At 34.6% G+C, this 18,261-nt stretch overlaps 1 protein-coding gene across 1 annotated transcript; it reads left to right on the plus strand.

Moving 5' to 3' along the window:
* The first annotated feature begins 13,846 nt into the window (after positions 1-13,846).
* LOC110906804 lies at positions 13,847-18,261 on the plus strand. Its single transcript, XM_022151881.2, has 8 exons — positions 13,847-14,785; positions 14,871-15,563; positions 15,973-16,279; positions 16,359-16,466; positions 16,557-17,010; positions 17,094-17,277; positions 17,424-17,678; positions 17,747-18,261. The coding sequence occupies exons 1-8, from the start codon at positions 13,847-13,849 to the stop codon at positions 18,173-18,175; spliced, it is 3,369 nt and encodes a 1,122-aa protein (XP_022007573.1). The 3' UTR covers positions 18,176-18,261.

An 18,261-nucleotide genomic window follows, 5' to 3' on the forward strand; every position in this document is an offset into this window, starting at 1 on the left:
AATGGCGATGATGATGTGGAAACCCACACATGAGCCTTGTTCTTCATCTGAGAGATTAATGGCGATGATGATGTCGGTGGTGCCGGCGTTGTTGGTGGTGCGACGTCGGTGGTGCCGGTGTTTGAGTGGTGACTAGAGGTGGTGCCGGTGATTGAGTGATGGCTATCGGTGGTTGATTTGTTGGTTTAAACGGGTTCAGGTTTGTTTTTCGGTTGTTGATTGTTGGTTTGATCTGTTGGTTCAGGGTTGTTTTCGACTGTTGATTTGTGTGTTGATTTGTTGGTTTAATCTATTGATTTGTATATTCTATTGATTTGAATCTGTTGAATATTTTGAATCTGATTGAATATGTCTGAGTGATGTTCATGGTGGTTTTGGATGTTTAAATCGGTTGTATATGGTGCCTTTTTGAATGTTTTGAATATGGTGCTTTTTTGATAGGTTTCAAACAGTGATATGGTTGTTGGTGCTTTTTGATCTTAATCTGGATATTTGTTTTGATTCTGAGTTTAGTTTGTTGGGGATTTTGATATGTGAGTTTTGATTTGTGATATCTAAATCTGTGGGTTTTGATACGATCGATGGGGTGGCGATGATGTAAAAAAAAAGAAAAAAACAACGTAGATTTTGATGACGATGGCGCGGCAAGGACGGCGGAGGGTAGGGTTTTTGATCCTGCAACCCCACTTTTGCAGCCTCTTGATTATCGGATAATCTAAGCCAAACCCCGTTTTTTTTTCGAGATACCCTTTGTTTTTGATGTTTGTTGGGTTTTTATATGTTACGCCCTAATTCGTATTTGTCAAAAGTCGCAGCGGAAATTCGTGCCATAAAATTTCTTTCATTACAAACGTCTTGACTTACTTGAAAGTTCGTTTTAAAATGTATCTTTTACAAAGATAAAATATAAGTCATGTTTACTAATAGTACATACTTAATTATTCCCGTACAATCTATCCCGTGACTCGGTCTTCGATCTCTAATTCTTGTGATAATTCGCCCGTTATCCGTATAACCTGCACTCACCACATACATTCATAACATTAGTACACATTATATAAACAAGATTCATACGCGTACACTTCACATTTCGTCATCTTTCAAACTTTAAGCATTTCATATGCGTATCCATTTCCTGGTGAGGCTTCAATAATGTACCTGCATTACTTTTCATTCTCAAGGTGCACCATTAATAACGTTAACCCTCAACGTGACTAAATTATGCATACATGCGTAATTACATACATACATACACATCTACATGCGTACATATCTTCCCTACAATTTTTACATACGTGTATACTCTCATACATGTCTTATTACATACATACATATACTTCTACATACGTACGTACCTTTCCTACATCTTTACATACCTGCATACGCTTGTACATATCTTTATACATACATACATACACATCTACATTTGTTCATACCTTTCCTACGTCATTACATACATGCATACCTTTATGTACACGTGCTAGATCACGCGTACCTCTTACATAATCATACATTATTTACATGGGTATTAGACTTAGCTTTATAGCTCATAAACATCTAAGGAACCATCAAAATCATGTTTGGAAGGTCCGCCGTAGACCACGGATGACAAACCGAAGCCTACGATACGTAAATTAACTTAAATAACAAGATTTCAGCTTTTGGAACTTGGGGAGGCCGTCGCCGACGCCCCTAGGGCCGTCGGCGACGGGCCTTGCATTTGCCCGTAGCCCAAAAACCCGTAGACAGGAAATTAACCCGTCAGCACAAAAATTCACTTTCTGGAGCCCGTCGGCGACGCCCCCATACCCGTCGGCGACGCCCTCTAGAAACTACAGTTTTCTGCAGTTCCGTTTCGTCGTCCGTACGCACTAAAACGCGCGTAACTTTTGAACCGTTTACCCGTTTAACCTCCCGTTTCTTCCTACATGCTTGTAAATTCATATTCTATCATATCAACTTAAAATCCTACCTCCGGATTAAGGAAATTCTTAACTCTCGTGCATTCAACATATTACCCTTTTCTAACTATTTGACCCGTTCGTGCATTTATCAACATAATCTGATTACTTAACCTCGACTCCTCATGAACCTTTTAATATCGACGTCATTTATCATAGAGGATTAAATTCTTGGATGTCTTACCTATTTTTAACATATTTTTGGTCAGAAGCTTACCTTGACCCGTTATGGGTATTTATGCATTAAGTAGTTTATGACATACAAAAACATACTCCACATTTTCATGCTTGACCAAAATATTATACTAATCGAATATCTTGATTCCAAACGACTTCTAAGGTCGTTTGCCCGATATACCTATCAAGGGCATTTTAGTCAATTATGCTATATCCTTAATAACAAAGGAATTTCTTGCATGAGTAACCAATCTCACTACTTAGCTACAATTTCTTAATCACACCTGCCTAGCTTGGATCAAACTAAGATCCGTTTAATACTTTATTGACATCATACAACTCATTCCTATTTGACCTCAGTTATCACATATAATTAGATTGCATATAACATCACATAACAACTAAGAAGTGATTGCGGAATCACTTACCTCATGCATCCGTGTTCATATTTGTTTCCTCGCCACTTCTTGACCCGTAGTCTTCCGTGCTTGATTCCGTCTCGACATGATCCCTATACTTCCATGTCATCGAAATCACATTCTTATTAGCATACACAATCGTGCATGATAACGATCATATCGATCACACAATTCATACTTGACGTCTATAGTCACTTCTAATAAGCATAATACATGTAACCAAGTTCATGTCATTTCAAACTCATGTAATCTGTCGTGTCATCGTATTAAACACACGCACGTCTAACACGTTATTAGCCTAACTCATGACACATATTTATTCCTAAACCTTACAGTAGCATTCATAAGTCGAACCATACCATTCGCATATTCGTTGACTTTTCAGAAAGTCAACCATCAAGCATACAAATTTCCAACTCAAGAACATATATCCATATAATTACTTATCTATGTACACACACATACACGTAATTCATTCCATTCATACTAGTATTTCTATAACTCCACAACTAACACTATAACACGTATTAAGCTAACCTTATACTATTCCAACAATGATTCTTTTTAGGACTCTCATATGCTTCACATATACTTCAAGTTCACAACTAGCGGATCAAACCACCACATGGTGTGCATCACATCATTTAAACGCATAGTGCAAGCCATTAGTGCACACTTCTACCCGGGAATGAAATCAACAAAATCTCCACATGGAGTCAATCTAACACGTCTTCTTCATGGTAGTTTACTACAAACACATCATTATCACTCTTTATACATATTAACCCACAACTTGCATACAATTTCCTATATTATTGTCACATAGACATTTCATCAAACACTTGGTGTGCGTACTATCATCTAAGCATAATGTACAAGAAATTAAAGCATGTTTTTCCCTAGTTCATCCATTGACCCACATAAGCATTCTCAACTTCTCATTTCACCACCATGAGCATATACATATTATTCTAAATCATCTATTCATCAAAATATCATCAACATTAATCTAATTTAGCATGTAGAATTTCATAAATTTTGATCATCTTTGACACACAAGTGGGTTTTATCCTAACTCATCATCATAGAGAAATTCAAGCATAATTTCAATTTCTACATGTTCATATCATCACGCATTCGTGTTTGATTCCATACGGATTCACAATTTCACATAACCCACTAAATGAAACATTACCAAATCATGAATTTTGACTTACTTGATGTCAAGAACACTTAAGGAATCATGAATCTAAACTCATGCATCAAAGACCTAGCCTTAATCCTCCTTAATTTCTTGGATTTCTTGCAAAGCTTGATGGAGAAGGGTTTCCCCCTTCCTGCTCTTTGTCCCGTACGCACACACACATACCACAAACTAGTCTTTTTTTTTATTAGATTTCTTTCCACATTTATACATTTAGCCCCTTGACTTTTAAAGTTTGCTTATATTACTAATTTTCCACGCTAACTTGGTCTCTTTTCTTTGTTTAACTTAGTTACACACTTATATTTAAGCTTACTATCATTTTCTTACGTACCGTTTTACGGTTACCGTTTTCCGTCATTTAACATCATGAAAATAATATTATTTTATAACATACGAAATTTGGGGTGTTACAAGTCTACCCCCCTTAAAGAAGGTTTCGTCCCCGAAACCTCTCTCGTTCCCACATTTACCTTTCTATTGTACTCATTCAATGGGCACACTACAACATAGCTCATTCGGGGTCTTTGCATAAAAATCTTAACCATGAATAAATATAATCGTACGAATTTTTCTTATCTTCTTAAATTAGGTAAGTTACTTTCATAATCACATGAAACTCAGAATCTGTTCCAGAGCTCTTATTAGTGTCTTTTACTTTATACTACTAGCTCTTAACGCATATCCTCACTAGCGTTTCATTCATCGAATTTATTCCAATTGTATACAATTATTAATCATGCAAATCCAAGTCTATGGCTTGTTTCTAACTTCCTATTTACGCATATTACATTCATTTATTTACTAATCGAAATAAATCGTTTATTTCATACTACTCATACCTCATATACTATCCTTCATTTTGTTCGCTATGAGCTATCCTACACATTCCATTACCCTCATTACCTCTGATCAGCTTTAAGCTCATAGGAAGGGTCGATATATTATCATACGCCTACTGCAATCATTCGAAGACTTATTATTACAACCAAAATCACCCTTTTTACACCTACTTATCCGTACTTAACATGAAGACTAAGCATTATTTCCGTGGTTACTATTGTTATCTATGTCATGCATATCTTTTCTACAATGCCTTGTTCTAATGAACATGGCCAACAAGCCGAGCATCAAGGTTAGCATTTTTTTATCGATACTTGTCGTTTCTTATATTCTATCAGAGTTTCTACAGTTACGATCCCTCAATTCAGTATCACCAGTTCGCATAGAAGTATTATTCAATATGTAACTTTCTATTTAACATCCACATATGAGCTTTCTTCTTTCTTACACATTCGACTACCCAAATAATTGGGTTCGGCATAAACACTCTCAAAGAGAGTTAAGCATACACATTCGACTACCCAAATAATTGGGTTTGGCATAAAAACTCTCAAAGAGAGTTAAGCATACACATTCGACTACCCAAATAATTGGGTTTGGCATAAACACTCTCAAAGAGAGTTAAGCATACACATTCGACTACCCAAATAATTGGGTTTGGCATAAACACTCTCAAAGAGAGTTAAGCATACACATTCGACTACCCAAATAATTGGGTTTTTCGCTTTTAACATAAATTCTTCTTTCTATCCGTATAACGGATTAAGCTTCTAGCATTCATTAGAGCATTCAAAGTCACCCGTTCAAACGGATGGTAGCTTATTCTTGCTCGACTTGTTTGCTAGAACCGGTCGGCTCGCATAGCTTATCGTAACCTTCGTTAGCATAACCAAATCCGCAATGGTTTGCTATTTCGCATTCGCTACAACATAGCGCCCACCTGCTACCCAGTTCTACCGGGCATACCTGCAATAATTGCCACGGTCTCACGAACGTCATATGCTTCTTGCGTACTGGCCAGGCGCGCAATCCACACACTAGTTTCGTGCCTTCGTGTAATCATCGCCTTATGCCCGAGAGATGGGCTTCAGTTTCGTGCATATTTCTAAAACTTCCCCAAGACCACATCATGGTATTTCGTCTAATAGTTACCCTCCCAAGGAGACCCCTTCTTTTTTTTTTTTTTTTTTTTTTGACGTCGGTACTCATACATATTAGTATTGTGTACCTGGGGTTAATTTGCCTATTTGCACCTTCGCCCGCCTTGGCGTTCATCCTATTCTGCATTCACGGATCACCCTCTTCAAACTCTTAAGCTTACCTTGCACATAACATACTATTAGTTTCCTTCAAATACATAATCTAATACATACTTACATTCGCTTTTGCATTTAGGCCTCGATCGAGTCTTAGATTGTACGGGTTCTTGGTCACGAGAGCACACCGGTTTGAGTTCAAGTATTTACCTCCTGTTACTTGATTCTCTCAAACCAGGGCTCTGATACCAACTTGTTACGCCCTAATTCGTATTTGTCAAAAGTCGCAGCGGAAATTCGTGCCATAAAATTTCTTTCATTACAAACGTCTTGACTTACTTGAAAGTTCGTTTTAAAATGTATCTTTTACAAAGATAAAATATAAGTCATGTTTACTAATAGTACATACTTAATTATTCCCGTACAATCTATCTCGTGACTCGGTCTTCGATCTCTAATTCTTGTGATAATTCGCCCGTTATCCGTATAACCTGCACTCACCACATACATTCATAACATTAGTACACATTATATAAACAAGATTCATACGCGTACACTTCACATTTCGTCATCTTTCAAACTTTAAGCATTTCATATGCGTATCCATTTCCTGGTGAGGCTTCAATAATGTACCTGCATTACTTTTCATTCTCAAGGTGCACCATTAATAACGTTAACCCTCAACGTGACTAAATTATGCATACATGCGTAATTACATACATACATACACATATACATGCGTACATATCTTCCCTACAATTTTTACATACGTGTATACTCTCATACATGTCTTATTACATACATACATATACTTCTACATACGTACGTACCTTTCCTACATCTTTCCATACCTGCATACGCTTGTACATATCTTTATACATACATACATACACATCTACATTTGTTCATACCTTTCCTACGTCATTACATACATGCATACCTTTATGTACACGTGCTAGATCACGCGTACCTCTTACATAATCATACATTATTTACATGGGTATTAGACTTAGCTTTATAGCTCATAAACATCTAAGGAACCATCAAAATCATGTTTGGAAGGTCCGCCGTAGACCACGGATGACAAACCGAAGCCTACGATACGTAAATTAACTTAAATAACAAGATTTCAGCTTTTGGAACTTGGGGAGGCCGTCGCCGACGCCCCTAGGGCCGTCGGCGACGGGCCTTGCATTTGCCCGTAGCCCAAAAACCCGTAGACAGGAAATTAACCCGTCAGCACAAAAATTCACTTTCTGGAGCCCGTCGGCGACGCCCCCATACCCGTCGGCGACGCCCTCTAGAAACTACAGTTTTCTGCAGTTCCGTTTCGTCGTCCGTACGCACTAAAACGCGCGTAACTTTTGAACCGTTTACCCGTTTAACCTCCCGTTTCTTCCTACATGCTTGTAAATTCATATTCTATCATATCAACTTAAAATCCTACCTCCGGATTAAGGAAATTCTTAACTCTCGTGCATTCAACATATTACCCTTTTCTAACTATTTGACCCGTTCGTGCATTTATCAACATAATCTGATTACTTAACCTCGACTCCTCATGAACCTTTTAATATCGACGTCATTTATCATAGAGGATTAAATTCTTGGATGTCTTACCTATTTTTAACATATTTTTGGTCAGAAGCTTACCTTGACCCGTTATGGGTATTTATGCATTAAGTAGTTTATGACATACAAAAACATACTCCACATTTTCATGCTTGACCAAAATATTATACTAATCGAATATCTTGATTCCAAACGACTTCTAAGGTCGTTTGCCCGATATACCTATCAAGGGCATTTTAGTCAATTATGCTATATCCTTAATAACAAAGGAATTTCTTGCATGAGTAACCAATCTCACTACTTAGCTACAATTTCTTAATCACACCTGCCTAGCTTGGATCAAACTAAGATCCGTTTAATACTTTATTGACATCATACAACTCATTCCTATTTGACCTCAGTTATCACATATAATTAGATTGCATATAACATCACATAACAACTAAGAAGTGATTGCGGAATCACTTACCTCATGCATCCGTGTTCATATTTGTTTCCTCGCCACTTCTTGACCCGTAGTCTTCCGTGCTTGATTCCGTCTCGACATGATCCCTATACTTCCATGTCATCGAAATCACATTCTTATTAGCATACACAATCGTGCATGATAACGATCATATCGATCACACAATTCATACTTGACGTCTATAGTCACTTCTAATAAGCATAATACATGTAACCAAGTTCATGTCATTTCAAACTCATGTAATCTGTCGTGTCATCGTATTAAACACACGCACGTCTAACACGTTATTAGCCTAACTCATGACACATATTTATTCCTAAACCTTACAGTAGCATTCATAAGTCGAACCATACCATTCGCATATTCGTTGACTTTTCAGAAAGTCAACCATCAAGCATACAAATTTCCAACTCAAGAACATATATCCATATAATTACTTATCTATGTACACACACATACACGTAATTCATTCCATTCATACTAGTATTTCTATAACTCCACAACTAACACTATAACACGTATTAAGCTAACCTTATACTATTCCAACAATGATTCTTTTTAGGACTCTCATATGCTTCACATATACTTCAAGTTCACAACTAGCGGATCAAACCACCACATGGTGTGCATCACATCATTTAAACGCATAGTGCAAGCCATTAGTGCACACTTCTACCCGGGAATGAAATCAACAAAATCTCCACATGGAGTCAATCTAACACGTCTTCTTCATGGTAGTTTACTACAAACACATCATTATCACTCTTTATACATATTGACCCACAACTTGCATACAATTTCCTATATTATTGTCACATAGACATTTCATCAAACACTTGGTGTGCGTACTATCATCTAAGCATAATGTACAAGAAATTAAAGCATGTTTTTCCCTAGTTCATCCATTGACCCACATAAGCATTCTCAACTTCTCATTTCACCACCATGAGCATATACATATTATTCTAAATCATCTATTCATCAAAATATCATCAACATTAATCTAATTTAGCATGTAGAATTTCATAAATTTTGATCATCTTTGACACACAAGTGGGTTTTATCCTAACTCATCATCATAGAGAAATTCAAGCATAATTTCAATTTCTACATGTTCATATCATCACGCATTCGTGTTTGATTCCATACGGATTCACAATTTCACATAACCCACTAAATGAAACATTACCAAATCATGAATTTTGACTTACTTGATGTCAAGAACACTTAAGGAATCATGAATCTAAACTCATGCATCAAAGACCTAGCCTTAATCCTCCTTAATTTCTTGGATTTCTTGCAAAGCTTGATGGAGAAGGGTTTCCCCCTTCCTGCTCTTTGTCCCGTACGCACACACACATACCACAAACTAGTCTTTTTTTTTTTATTAGATTTCTTTCCACATTTATACATTTAGCCCCTTGACTTTTAAAGTTTGCTTATATTACTAATTTTCCACACTAACTTGGTCTCTTTTCTTTGTTTAACTTAGTTACACACTTATATTTAAGCTTACTATCATTTTCTTACGTACCGTTTTACGGTTACCGTTTTCCGTCATTTAACATCATGAAAATAATATTATTTTATAACATACGAAATTTGGGGTGTTACATTATATTTTTTTTAGGCGTCGATGATGATAGCAATCTATCTGAGACACCTACCGAGTAGCGATTTTCTGGGTGCGCTCGTTTTTACGTAGAACGTAAAACGTTGTACGTAGAACGTAAAACATAAAAAGTTTAACGTGAAACATAAAAAGTTTTACGTGAAACGTAAAACGTAAAAAGTTTTACGTAAAACGTAAACCGTAAACTTTTTTATCGTAAAACGTAAACTTTTTATCGTAAAACGTAAAAACGTAAAACGTTTTACGTAAAACGTTAAGCGTAAAAACGTTTTTGTAAAAAAAAGTTAAACCGTAAACTTTTTAACGTAAACCGTAAACTTTTTATCGTAAAACGTAAAAACGTAAAACGTTTTACGTAAAACATTAAAAGACGGCGCGTTAAAACGTAAAATTTTAACGTAAAACGTAAAAAAACGGCGCGTTAAAACGTAAAAAACGGCACGTAAAAAAAACGATTCTTGAAAAAGCCCGGCGTAAAAATCAGCGCGTTTAAAAAAACGACGCTTGAAACGTAAAAAACCGGCGCGTAAAACGTAAAAAACGTTAACGTAAAAACTTTTTACGTTCCATAAAAAAACGCTCGTAAAAAAACGGGGCGTAAAAAACAGGGCGTAAAACGTTCCGTAAAAAAACGCTCATAAAAAAACGTGGCGTAAAAAACGTAATATAAAAAATTATCATTAAAATCTGAATTTAAAATATTGTTTTAATATAAAAATATGTCTTTTAATAAAAAGTAATAAATGAATGAGACAAAATAGACATTTAAAAATAATATATATAAAAAGACAAAAAAACAATTTTACCTAAATACCCTTTAATAATAAAATATTAAAAACATAACAAGACAAAAAGCTTTTAATATTAATATTAACTACTTTTAATCTCATCCATCCATCTAGTTGATCAAAGGGCTAGAAAGTGGTTCCTATGGTTCTTACAACTAGAGGTGGTTTTCATTTTAGCGGTCTCCTATATATATATATATATATATATATATATATATATATATATATATATATATATATATAGGGTAGGGATATGGTAAAAAGTGTTTAAAATGTGAGAAGGGTAAGAAGTGTTTTAAACCATTGGATATTTGGTCTAATGGTTGAGATCAATAGGGTATAAAAATGTAAATTGTGTTTTAATTAGAGGGACCTTATGTAAAATTGAAAGGCAATAGTGTCTTTTTCAATGTTTGAAATATGGTAACCGTAACCTACACAACCAAAAACACCTACATTCAGTCCTTTTTCCTTAAATATCGGAATTAATGATTCACCTTAATTGTAGGGAGGTCTTTGGTTGCATATTCTTCATACGTTATCATAAAGAGATCTATAATCAGATTCATGGCGTGGTGTTCTAAAACAACAGGATAAATTGACTATGATTCAAGTCATGGTGTTTTATCTGGAGACATTGTTCATGGCGTGGTGTTTTAAACATATATGATTCAAGTCATGGTGTTTTATCTGGAGACATTGTTCATGGCGTGGTGTTTTATCAATACAAAACATTCCCAGATTTTAAAACACCATGACTATGATTCAAGTCATGGTGTTTTATCTGGAGACATTGTTCATGATGTGGTGTTTTAAACATCCATGATTCAAGTCATGGTGTTTTATATGGAGACATTGTATAATCAGATTCATGGCGTGGTGTTTTAAAACAACTGGATAAATTGACTATGATTCAAGTCATGGTGTTTTATCTAGAGACATTGTTCATGGCGTGGTGTTTTAAAAATCTGGAGACATTGACTATGATTCAAGTCATGGTGTTTTATCTGGAATCCAGAAAACATTGTATTGTGATTATATCCATGGTGTTTTAACATCTGGACAATCAATACAAAACATTCCCAGATTTTAAAACACCATGACTATGATTCAAGTCATGGTGTTTTATCTGGAATCCAAAAAACGTTAAAACACCAATTCAAGATCGAAGCTGTACGTATATAACCCTTTAAAACACCAGAATCGAAGAAGGGCGCAGAAGTTAAACAACTGTATTGTCTCTAGCGATTTCATAAGACTTCTTGTATTTATAATTGATGAAGAATGATACATAGATAACAATCGTATTGGATCTTGCAAAAAAAAATACAAAATTCGAATCAATCCCTAAATATTCTCATCGCCAGTTATTTTTTTTTCAGTTATATTGGAAATCAATTAATTGACAAGAGCGTACAATTACTAATATACCCTTTTGAATTAATTAAGATGAGAGACACTTGTTATTCCCAAATTATTTCTTAGACTTCTTACAAAAGATGGACTTTGTATAGGATCCTCTACCTATATATATATATATATATATATATATATATATATATATATATATATATATATATATATATATATATATATATATATATATAATAATATATATATATATATTATTATATATTATTATATATATATATTTATATATATATTATAATAATAATAATATATTATTATATATATATATTTATATATATATTATAATAATAATAATAATAATATATATATATATTATTATATATATATATTTATATATATATTATAATAATAATAATAATAATATATATATATATATATATATATATATATATATAATAATATAGGGGGAGGTTCATTTGAGAAGAATCTTCTTGTAAGAAGAAAAATAAATTAATCTAGGTCCTATATTTTTTTGATCAATGGTTGTGAATCAATATATAATTTTTGTCTAGTTTTAATTAATGCTTTAATTAATAAGGGTTGGATAGACATTTTGATTTAGAATACTAATAAATATTATAAAGGGTTACTCAAGTCTTATTAATGCCACCATAATTTCCTCCTCACCACCATTAATGTGTTGGTTCTACACCAATTTTATTAGAAGTGACCAAATTATTTAAAAGTGTTGTGTCCTACACATATTTTATTATAAGTCGCAAAATTATTTAAAAGTGTTGGGGTCCTATACATTATGTATCTTACACCAAAGCATTGGTTTTATGGTGTAGGAAACATTGTTTTTATGGTGTAGGAAACGTTGAATATGTAGGATCATGTGCATGATTGTTTTTATTGTGTAAGATGCAAAACAATTTTATAGGATGACTCATTTAATAATTAGGGTTCATTAATTTGAATAGCAAAAATAAAGAATAAACTGATTAAATGATTTATTCAAATTACCTTTGTACCCTTTATTCTTAATTTATAATTTTTTCTCATTTGAACTCTCTCTCTCTCTCTCTCTATATATATATATATATATATATATATATATATATATATATATATATATATATTTAGGATTAGGTTCAAACGTGAACAAAATCCCAAGAGTGAACTGCGTGAATTGATCTGGGCCCTTGATTTTTATGATTTTGAGATTAAAGTGAGTGGCATTAATTTTTTCCATTTAATTAAATACAAAAAGGGTATATGTGTAATTTCAATCTTAAATTGATTGCATATATATCTCACAAATCAAGTAATCAATTATCATCTTAAATTGATTGCATAAATCTCTCACAAATCAAATCAAGGATTAGGAAAGATGTAACTTAATTCAATTATTAAAATAATTATTTGTTTAAATGCGATGTGCACATGTGTATTCTGATTTTGCCCTCTTTTTAATGCGATGTGCACATGTGTATATCGTCTGTTTTTGTTATATCTCAGATTTTTTTTGTATTGAATGTTGATGTACACCTGTGAATTACTATACACATATGTACGATGCTGAGTACACATGTGTACTGTTCTATTTATATCCAAGTACACATGTGTATACCGTTGAAATATGAAGGTTACGTGGATCTTAAAAATCAAAATTTGAATTCTGATGATGAAATCTGAAATAAAAATTAAAATTGAAATCTGGTGATTTGTTGTTTGTTTTGATAATTATCTTATTAATAAATAAACATAATGTGGATAATGAATTTAAATTAGGAAAGATGTAACTTAATTCAATTATAAAAATAATGATTTAAATCTAATTTTTTATATAATTATAATTCTACCCTTAACAACTAAAAAGGAAATCAAGGGTCCATATCTGTTCACGCAGTTCACTCTTGGGAGGTTGTTCACGCTGGAACCCTACCCTATGTATATATATATATATATATATATATATATATATATATAGGGTTGGGCTATATAGAAAACCCTATATAGAAAACCCTATGTAGATTTTGAGATAGCAAGCAGCATTAGCATGATTCATCCCATCTTTTAAAAACTTTGTATTGGAATATGATGTAGGGGTTGCTGATGATGATGATGATTTTGAACCCCCGATTCAGGCGATTATGACAAAGCAACCTCATAAATCAAAGGTTAATAAAAAGCATACAAACTATAGTCTAGAAGATGATGATGATGACTTTGAAGAACCTATTAGAAATTTGATAGTCAAAAGAGGTGAAAACACAAGAAAAAGGCCAAGTACTACAACTAACCAAGATGGTGAAGACTTTGAACCAGTAAAAAAGAAACAATCGAAAAACGAAAAGCAGATGGATCCTATCGAGGGGAAACAGAAGATTACCGATGCAGAACCTTTTAGGTCAGAACCAAGACCGTTCTATCATTATCATCATGATGTAATAAGCCTACGGTGCAGTCCTTCAGGTTTTTTGGATACAGTTAAGCACTTTACTGAAGCGCAGGTGGCGGATGTGAAAAGCATTGGATTTGGTGATGTCCTTAATATAAAGCTTTATCATATAAGCACACGTTTAGGGTATTGGCTCGTACGAAACTATGACGAGCAATACAGCACACTAAACATAGGAAATCACAAGATAAAAATCACCCGAGATTCAGTACATGACGTGTTTGGTATTCCAAAGGGTAATGTTATTGTACGAGAAAAAAATAAGCCTAGAAAAGGAGCAATAGTGGAGAAAAATACGGCTACTCAAGGCGCAGAAACAACCATAGATGAGTTCAAAAACCAGTGGCCAGACAGAAACAAAATTACTCATACTTTGCTTGCAAGAACTATGTCAGAGCAAACCACTGGCGGACGATTATTCAAGCTAAATTTCCTAGCCTACTGGAACACTTTGTTTGTAGAGATAACAAAGTCAACAACTGTTAAACAAAGTTTTCTACTTGCAATTGACAAAGAGGAAGACATTCCAAATCTGGACTGGTGCTCCTTCGTTTTAGAATCGCTGAAACGAACAAGACAAGGTTGGAAAAAGTTAGACTCACAATACAATGGCCCGGTTGCATTCCTAACGGTATGTTATGTACACATCTTTAACGGTTATGCTAAATACGATATTAATATTAATAATTTGTTTTTTTTCAAAAAACAATATGCAGCTTCTATACAGCCATTATTTCAACCAAAGACACAAAATTTTCGATGAACCTGTCAAAATGCCTGTCATACATTATGTAACCTCTGGTATGATCGACGACGTGGAAGAATATTTATACAACAACGGGCCGCTAGGTGTTGAAGATTGTGATGAAGTGGAAGAAGACGAAGGAGCAAATGATAATCGTCAGGATCAACCACATGTTACTGCCTCGCGCATAAATGGCAATGATCATCAAAATCAAGAGGCTACGACCGCACCATTCGAAATCCCACCATTCGAAATCGTAAAAGAAAACACATCGACGGTGTACACTGACCTTTTCGCTGACAACATCCCGATACACGAGGCAGCTGCGGTACAAGAAAACCTCACCGAATTCAATACATTAGATGATATGGAAGATACGGATGAGTACATGATACCACCAGTGGATACGACACATGTCTACAACAGAAGAAACCTGACTGGAAACCTGGATGGGGAGGATCCGATTGACGAAGGAGACATACCATCAAATACGGATTGGTTTGACGGGTGGAATCCGAATGAACATATTTCAGACATGAATTTAGATGAAATGGACATAGGGACACAAACGCAAAAAGAGATTGACTACTGCAGCACTCCAGTTCAACTAACCGGGGTGATCTATGATCATGCTGCGTGGGAAGCCTCGAAAAAAAATAAAAAGGTAAACTTGATTTTTTGTTTGTTTTTATTTTTATTTAGTATTTTTTTTTCTGTCAATAAGAGATGCTATAGAGCTTGTTTATGATGTTAGACAATAATTCTGTAGATGTAATAACGCATACTGGGTAACAAATTAATAACGCATGATATAAAACTTGATAATCACGCATGGTATTGTAGAAAAATGAAACTTGGCTTCTTAAACTGGGAATCACGCTATAACTGTTAATCACGCTAGAACTTGATAATCACGAATGGTCTTGTAAAAAAATGAAACTTGGCTTCTTAAACTGGTAATCACGCTAGAACTGTTAATCACGCTTGAACTTTTTGCAACTTGGCTTCTTAGACTTGTAATCACGCTATAACTGTTAATCACGCTTGATCTTTTTGAGTGTCCAATTCCGCAGGTGTTGTTGAAAACAATGGACAATAATATAAAGAAATACATTTCTCTTGTTTCGGATATGAATGCTCTCGTTAAGGGTGTAAAGGAGAAGTTTTTCTGGGATGTTGAAATTATGGAAAGGTGTAAAAGATGGAATGATGCGGTTAAAAATTCCGTTTCTACGGATACAGTTTCGATACCTGCTGAAGTAAGCTATGCTGGTGATGAGGTGGTTCAAAACAAAGTCGGACAATGTGGCGAAACAAATCAAGAGTTAGAGGGCGATGGAGATGCAAAATTGGAACATCAAAACACGGTGAAAGATAAAGGTATATAATAACTTCTCTTATTTGTTAATATTTACGTGAAATTATGATTAATAAAAACAAAACGTATGGGATTTTATAGGATGTGATGATGTTCATGATACCCCATTTGATGATGGTGGTATTTCGGACTCGTGCCTGGCTGCCTTACAAACCATCGAACCAGGCGTATACAGGCAGACTACAGAAGGTAACAAAAATATGTTCATTACTAAACAAAGGTGCATTTTTTTAGCTTGTGATTACAAAACAAATTAATCCAAATCAAACATGAAAACAGTGGCGCAAGCAGATGTGGTGAACAACATGGACCAACCTGTAAATTTGGCAGAGTGCAGTCAACAACAAGCACATAAACAGAATACAATAACCGACGGCTATGATAAAGATAAGCCTCCGACAACATCAGCTGATGAACCTGCTGAAGTGACCGAAGCAGAAATGCAGTCTGTTGAGACACTTTTAAAATTGGCTCCAATCCTGCAAACATCAAGTGCGGGTAATCAAAAAACTCCTGTGTCAGCGAACACAAATAAAACGGATGACGAGAGGCATACACAGCTAGTAACAACGCGTATCAAGATGATCAGGGAAAAGAGGGAAAAGCGGCTGGCAGAACTAGGTGACGCATATAGATCGCCTTACTGCAACAGGGTAACCAACCTATATGAGCCACTTTTGGTACGTGACCAAAACATCATCTGTTATCTCTTAGCTCCGATGGGAGATATTGGGTAAGATTTTGAATCCTAAAAATTAGTTAAAAATTTTCATCTTTTTTTTTTAACTTTTCTTTGTTGGTATTAAAAAACAACAGGACATTGATATACAAGTCTGACAGTGGAGTCGAAGCGCTTAAAATCATATTTGAAACCTTCCACCCATCGCAATACATATCATATGGTGGAATGGACACATTTGTAGATGTTTTAAACTTTGAAGAGAAAAAAAGGGACAGAAAATCATCACCCTACAGGCTGTTCTTACCAACTACAATATTGGTAAGTTTTCCAACATTAATCACGCAAAGGTTGGAAAATTAATATGTTAATCACGCATGGTTGCATTTTTTTTGAAAAAAATCACTAAATATGTTAATCACGCATGGTTTGATTTTTTATGAAAAAAATCGCGAAAAATCTTGCAGCAAGACGAAATGTTTGAGCCAAAAATCACAGATAGTGATCGATTGAAAGTATTCGGACCAGGCGTAGACGATATATTGTGTAAGTATCAGGTGAAGAAAGTTGACAAAGTTGATCTCATCTTCATTCCAGTACTACTTTCTGATCATTACTGGTGCCTATGCTTTAACATGAAAAATGGAGATATCGAGTTAATCGATAACTCTCGGTATGCCGAATCGTTTACCAAACGCTACCGTGGACGCCCCGAAAAGCTGGTAATTCTAAATAGCTTTTTATCCTTATGATGAATAGGTAATAATATGATTTTTTATCGTGCTTATAGCGGAGAGTCCTAGTGCTATACCTAAAAGGCAAACTTGGACAAAAAGAGTGGATAACAAAGTTGGAAAAAGCAAAAATAATTCGAAAGGAAATGGAGTGGAGAACTCTTCAAAACGGTAGTGACTGTGGTGTCTTCACTATGAGGCATATGGAGACATACAAGGGCACATCTCCATGGAATGCAGGGTTTAAAACGGAAGACCAGAAAGAAATGCAAGATTCACAACTACGGTTTTTGCGGTACAAGTATCTTAGTAAGATTGTATTGTCCGACTACAATCTTATAAGGAAGGAGGTATACGACAAAGCTACGGACTTTATGGCGAATTCGATCCCCGCTGAAGCTTTGCACGATCTAGATAGCAAAATAAGTAACAGATTAGAGCAGTTCTTCAAGCTCAAAAAGAGGAAACAAAATGAAAAGTCGTAGGACTACTATCTTGCTGTCTTTTGTTCCAAACATCTTTGTCATTTGGATTTTTTATTTCTATTTATAATTCTAATAATTTCTAGTTA

The sequence above is a fragment of the Helianthus annuus genome, chromosome 14 (assembly GCF_002127325.2).
Source record: "Helianthus annuus cultivar XRQ/B chromosome 14, HanXRQr2.0-SUNRISE, whole genome shotgun sequence".
NCBI classification, from domain to species: domain Eukaryota; kingdom Viridiplantae; phylum Streptophyta; class Magnoliopsida; order Asterales; family Asteraceae; genus Helianthus; species Helianthus annuus.

Bases quoted from the DNA above. Each gene is read 5' to 3' on its own strand.
- LOC110906804 (XM_022151881.2), top strand. From the start codon at position 13,847: ATGACAAAGCAACCTCATAAATCAAAGGTTAATAAAAAGCATACAAAC. The intron at 15,564-15,972 runs GTAAACTTGATT...CCAATTCCGCAG, and splicing joins CCTCGAAAAAAAATAAAAAG to GTGTTGTTGAAAACAATGGA. The intron at 17,278-17,423 runs GTAAGTTTTCCA...AAAATCTTGCAG, and splicing joins TCTTACCAACTACAATATTG to CAAGACGAAATGTTTGAGCC.